Source organism: Gavia stellata, unplaced genomic scaffold, assembly GCF_030936135.1.
Source record: "Gavia stellata isolate bGavSte3 unplaced genomic scaffold, bGavSte3.hap2 HAP2_SCAFFOLD_42, whole genome shotgun sequence".
Classification (NCBI taxonomy): domain Eukaryota; kingdom Metazoa; phylum Chordata; class Aves; order Gaviiformes; family Gaviidae; genus Gavia; species Gavia stellata.
This window is the reverse complement of record NW_026776913.1, coordinates 1,033,932-1,039,830: the sequence shown is the minus strand read 5'-3', so window position 1 is coordinate 1,039,830 and position 5,899 is coordinate 1,033,932. Positions and strand designations below refer to the sequence as shown.

The window sequence follows — 5,899 nt, the reverse complement described above, 5'->3', positions numbered from 1 at the left end:
AAACTCAAGGCTGTGCTCCAGAGTGTGTCCATTCACTCAGATCCCATTTCTGGGTGGCTGAAAAAGAAGGTGTCTGGTTTTACTCAGGGTAGTGTGTGTCTCGCCATCCTCTTTGCTTTCTGTGATGAAAGGACAGGATTGCTGGGCGTGGGGAGAGCAGTGGTTGTCTTTTAACCTGGAAGTCAGTGAAGTTTTCAGCATCATCTCCCACATTATTGTTGTGCCCAAGTTAGGATATGATGGCCTGCGTGGGTGAGTCAGTAGATGGCTAAAACAACAGTCGGATGGTGGAGCTCAGAGGGATGAGGTCAATGTGTGGTACTCTGCCTGGAGGCATCTAGCTAAAAGGGTCCTGCAAGAGTCTGTCGTGCTACCTGCTCTGTTTCATGTGTTTTTAATGACCTGCAGGAGATGAGAGAGTTCATTTTCATAGCATTTGTAGATGCAACTATATTGAGGAGAGCAGAAACTACACTGCAGTCCACAGCTGCCATCCAAAGGACATAGACAGGCCAGAGGGATGGGCAAAAAGTAGAAACATAAAATCATAGAATCATTTAGGTTGGAAAAGACCTTTAAGACCACCGAGTCCCACCATTAACCTGACACTACCATGTCCACCACTAAACCAAGTCCCTAAGCGCCACATCTACGCATCTTTGAAATACCCCAGGGATGGTGACTTAACCACTTCCCTGCACAGCCTGCTCCTACGCTTGATAACCCTTTTGGTGAAGAAATTTTTCCTAATATCCAATCTAAAGCTCCCCTGGCACAACTTGAGGCTGTTTCCTCTTGTCCTATCACTTGTTACCTGGGAAAAGAGACCAACACCCACCTTGCTACAACCTCCTTTCAGGTAGTTGTAGAGAGCGATAAGGTCTCCCTGAGCCTACTTTTCTCCAGTTCCCTTAGCCATTCCTCATAACACTTGTTCTCTGGACCCTTCATCAGCTTCATTGGTCTTTGTTGGACATGCTCCAGCACCTCAATGTCCTTCTTGTAGTGACGGGCCCAAAACTGAACACAGCAGTCGAGGTGCAGACTCACCAGCACCGAGTACAGGGGGACAATCACCTCCTTGCTCCTGCTGGCCACACTATTTCTGATACAAGCCAGGATGCCGTTGGCCTTCTTGTCCTCCTGGGCACACTGCTGGCTCATATTCAGCCAGCTGTCAACCAGCACCTCCAGGTCCTCTTCTGCGGGGCAGCTTTCCAGCCACTCTTTCCCAAGCCTGGAGCGTTGCATGGGGTTGTTGTGACCCAAGTGCAGGACCCGGCATTTGGCCTTGCTGAATCTCATACAACGGGCCTCGGCCTGTCCAGATCCCTCTGCAGAGCCTTCCGACCCTCGAGCAGATCAACACTCCTGCCCAACTTGGTGTCATCTGCAAACTTACTGAGGGTGCACTCGATCCCCTCATCCAGATCGTCCATAAATATATTAAACAAGACCAACCCCAAACCTGAGCCCTGGGGGACACCACTTGTGACCGGCTGCCAACTGGACTGAACTCCATTCACCACAACCCTTTGGGGCCTGGCCATCCAAGCCATTCTTTTACCCAGCAAAGAGTACCCCCATCCAAGCCATGAGCAGCCAGTTTCTCCAGGCAAATGCTGTAGGAAACGGTGCCAAAGGCTTTACTTATGTCCAGGTAAACAATACCCACAGCCTTTCCCTCGTCCAATAAATGGGTTACCTTGTACTAGAAGGAGATACAGGTATCAGTAGCTGCAATGGTATCTCCATCTGCAGTGGCATCTGCACCTGTATGGGCACCTGCAATCATCTATGCATCTGCAATCCTCTCTGTATCTGCAATGGTGTCTCCATCTGCCATGTTACCTGCATCTGCAATGGTATCTCCATCTGCAATTAAATTTTCTCTGCATCTCCAAAGGTACCTTCCTCTGAAATGGTATCTCTATCAGCAATGCTACCTCCGTCTGCAAGGGTATCTGCAACACTATCGCGCCTCCAATTTTGTGTACATCTGCTATGGCGTATGCTCAGAACCTGGAGTGGTATTTGCACCTCTAGTGGCATCTTCATCTGCAATCGCATCCGAAACGGTATGTGTTTCAGCAAGGGTATCTGCAGTGGTATCTGTGTCTGCCGTGGCATCTACAGTGTCATCTGCTTCTGCAAGGGAATCTGCAGTGGTATCTCTGATGGTATGGGTAGTGTTGTCTCTGCCTGTATTGGTATCGGTGTCTGTCATGGTGTCTAGATGGGTACCGGTATGTCTGATTGTACCTGCATCTGCGTCTCTTCTGGCATCTGTGCGTGTATCTTCAATTGTATTTGTAGCAGCACCCGTATGTTTAACCCTGCCTCTATCAGTCATGGCACCTCTATCGGTAATGGTATCACGAGCAGTAGCTGTAGTTGTAGGTGTAATGGAATGTGGGCTTGTGTCTGTGACTGTACTTGTATCTGCGATTGTACGTGTGATTGTATCTTGATCTGTAATTGTATCTGCAATTGTATGTGTAATGATTTGTGTGACTGGTCATGTAGCTCTACTTGTGCATGTTATGGTGTCTCCGACTCTAATTGTATCAGTAATTAGATCTATTTTATGCCTGTATCTGCAATTGAACGTGTGTATGTGTCTTTTAATTATAATGGTGGCTCTGTGTGCTGGTTTTGGCTGGGATAGAGTTAATTTTCTTTGTGGCAGCATGTATGGTGCTATGCTTTGGATTTGTAATGACAACAGCTTTGATAACACACCGATGGTTTAGTTATTGCTGAACAGCGCTTACTGTCATGAAAATTCAAGACTGGCCAGTGCCGACCGAGCAGAGAGGCTAGGACGCAAAGTAAGGAATTAGAAGGGTAAATCTTTGTTCATGCGCATGAGGAGTCCCAGCCAAATTGGGGCACCCCGAACGAGGTTTTACATGGGCTTCCCATACCCTTCAAGCTCTCGGGGAATTTTTATGGTACCCCGTGAGGTAAATTAAACAGACTTTTGTGCTTAAATATGACAGAAATATTTAATGACTAATGCATCGGTCAGAGTCCTACCGCAACAAGCGTTTCTACAAGGAGTCTGCAAATACGCGTCACAAGCAGATTCCTTACCTACACTTGCACCAGCCCAGCTCTGCTGCCCAAAGTTTGCCCCTGAGCTTGGGCCCCTGAGCGCTCCCACTCCAGGATGGCTACAAGACAATGCGGAGGCTGTTGCTGATCTCATCACCCAGGGAAACTTCACTCCCTTACAGGAAGTCCTTCTGTTTCTGGCATCCCTGCTTCCAGCCAGTTTAACCCCTTCTGCAGCTGGGCCTCCTTGCCCTCCCTGCCAGATCATTCCTGGGTCACAAATGACCCCTGCTGAGCAATCGTAAATTGAATTTCCCCTCCATATGCAAGGGGCCAGCTGCATGGGGGTAGGGGGCTGCTCAGTGCTGGTCTGTCCAAACCCTGTGTCTGATCTCCATGCTCTGTCATGCCATCTTATTAAACTCTGCTCCGGCTATTTGCTGGGTGAGAGTGCTCACTATTGCCTGTGTGTTTGGGGCGAATGCATGTACACGCTTTGCTGGTGAAATCCAGGGGCTGGCTGCAGCAGGAGGACACCAGGGTGTGGAGAGAGGCAGGGCTGGAGCTGCCAAGTGGATAACGGCCCCGGGTCTGGGCAGGGCACTTGGGCAGACCCAAGCGCAGGCCCACACTGGAGGGACCGTGAGGACCGTTCCCGTGGGTAAGCGCTGCAGGATCTGCACAGACCACTTGTCACCTGCACACCAGACCAGCTTGAGAAGGGAGCGGGATGGGGCCGGTTGTGATACTCATGCCTGTGTGTGTTCTGCCGGTGGTGTGGGTGCTGCAAAGGTGCTGTTCCCTGCTGGAGTTGGTCAGGTGTGTCCATCTATATTTCCTCGCCGAGACCGGCATTTAGCAATTTCTTTTGAGTGATTCCCCATTGGGTGACCTCTCACTTTGGGAGGATCCAGTCACTGCCCACCCCAGGAACGTGCTGCCCCTGCAGAACCCCCAGGCTCTCCAGGTAGCTGTAGATTCCCCTCCTGGAGGACGTCTTCTGCACAGTCGTATGTGGGACAGCCCTGGGTGTGTAACTCAGTGCTCATTCACCATCTCCACGGTCACCATACACCAAAGAGTGAGCCCAAGATCCAGACCTGGGTCTCTAACAGCTGTGACAATGTGACCACGAGAGTTTCTCTCTCAATTCCAAGGAGAGAAAGGCCCTTTTGAGGTGAAATTCCTTGGGCCTGTTGCTGCCATCAGCTTTGGAAGAAGAGCCCAAACTTCAGTCAGCACACTGGGGAGATCCCATTTGATTTCAGAAATGCTATGAGAGTGTAGCTCTGTCCCAGTGAAAGACAGACTTTTATTTCAGAGCCAGGGAAGACAGAGCAGGCTCATTCCTCAGTAGAAGTAAGGAGAATCTCAACATTTATGTAGAAACACAGTAAAGGCTAATAACAACAAAGATAATGAAAACAAAAAGGACAAAAGAGCAAACAAAGGACAGTCCAGCAATGGGATACATGGGAAACATCCCTAAAATCACTTTCTTCATGGCATCCTTGAGGTCCCGGTTCCTCATGCTGTAGATGAGGGGGTTCAAGGCTGGGGTCACCACCGAGTACAGCATTGCCATCACTGAATCCAGAGCTGCAGAGGAGATGGAGGGGGGCTTGAGGTAGGCAAACGTGCCAGTACAGATAAACAGGGAGACCACAGCCAGGTGAGGGAGGCACGTGGAAAAGGCTTTGTGCCGTCCCTGCTCAGAGGGGATCCTCAACACGGCCCTCAAGATCTGCACATAGGACAGCAAGATGAATATAAAACAACCCCAGAATAGAAAAGCACTAAAACTAAGAGGCCCAGCTACCCTGAGGTAGGAGTCTGAGCAGGAGAGCTTGAGGACTGGGGGAATTTCACAGAAGAACTGGTCCAAGGCATTGCTTTCGCAAAGTGGTAGTGAAAATGTATTGGTAGTGTGAAGAAGAGAATTGAGAAACCCACTGCCCCAGGCAGCTGTTGCTATTTTGGCACAAGCTCTGCTGCCCAGGAGGGTCCCATAGTGCAGGGGTTTGCAGATGGCAATGTAGCGGTCGAAGGCCATGACAGTGAGAAGAAAAAATTCTGCTGACATCAAAAATAAAACAAAAAAGACTTGGGCAGCACATCCTGCATAGGAGATGGCCCTGGTGTCCCAGAGGGAATTGGCCATGGCTTTGGGGAGAGTGGTGGAGACGAAGCCCAGGTCGATGAAGGAAAGGTTGAGGAGGAAGAAGTACATGGGGCTGTGGAGGTGGTGGTCGCAGGCTATGGCGGTGATGATGAGGCCATTGCCCAGGAGGGCAGCCAGGTAGATGCCCAGGAAGAGGCAGAAGTGCAAGAGCTGCAGCTCCCGCGTGTCTGTGAATGCCAGGAGGAGGAACTGGCTGATGGAGCTGTTGTTGGACATCTGTTTTCTGTGGGCATTGGGACCTGTCCAAGGTGAAAAAGACAATGACAATTGAGGACAGAGTTCTCTGAGGAAAATAACATGCTATTTGTCATAGAAATCCCCATCCCTGTGATGAATGAGGAACAAGCCAGCGCATTCCCCAGCCCTGTCAATTGAATGGCATGGTGCCTGACAGTTTAAAACAGAGCTTGGGCACCTACTTCCCATGAAGATACTTCCAGGGAAGGACACCCAGAGTCAGTGCCACAACAGAAGCTGACCTGCACCCCAATCCATACCCCAGAGAGCAAGAGCAGCATGGAAAGGTGGGGAAACAGGGAAGAAAACTGCAATGCTCCAAAGCAATGAGGTGAGGACAGAAAGGCAGAGGGGTGTGCTGTGAAGCCTTCTCCTTACCCAGCTGTGCTCACCACCTCTCAGATGGTGTCACTGTAGGGCAGG

At 50.1% G+C, this 5,899-nt stretch overlaps 1 protein-coding gene across 1 annotated transcript; it reads right to left on the bottom strand.

Annotated features, from left to right (window-relative positions):
- Positions 1–5,059: 5,059 nt before the first annotated feature.
- LOC132321509 (olfactory receptor 14A16-like) lies at positions 5,060–5,455 on the bottom strand (the record flags this gene model as incomplete). The annotated part of the gene is made up of 1 exon (XM_059835004.1): positions 5,060–5,455. A coding segment is annotated over exon 1 (396 nt), but the record flags the coding sequence as incomplete, so codon positions are not given.
- Positions 5,456–5,899: the final 444 nt, after the last annotated feature.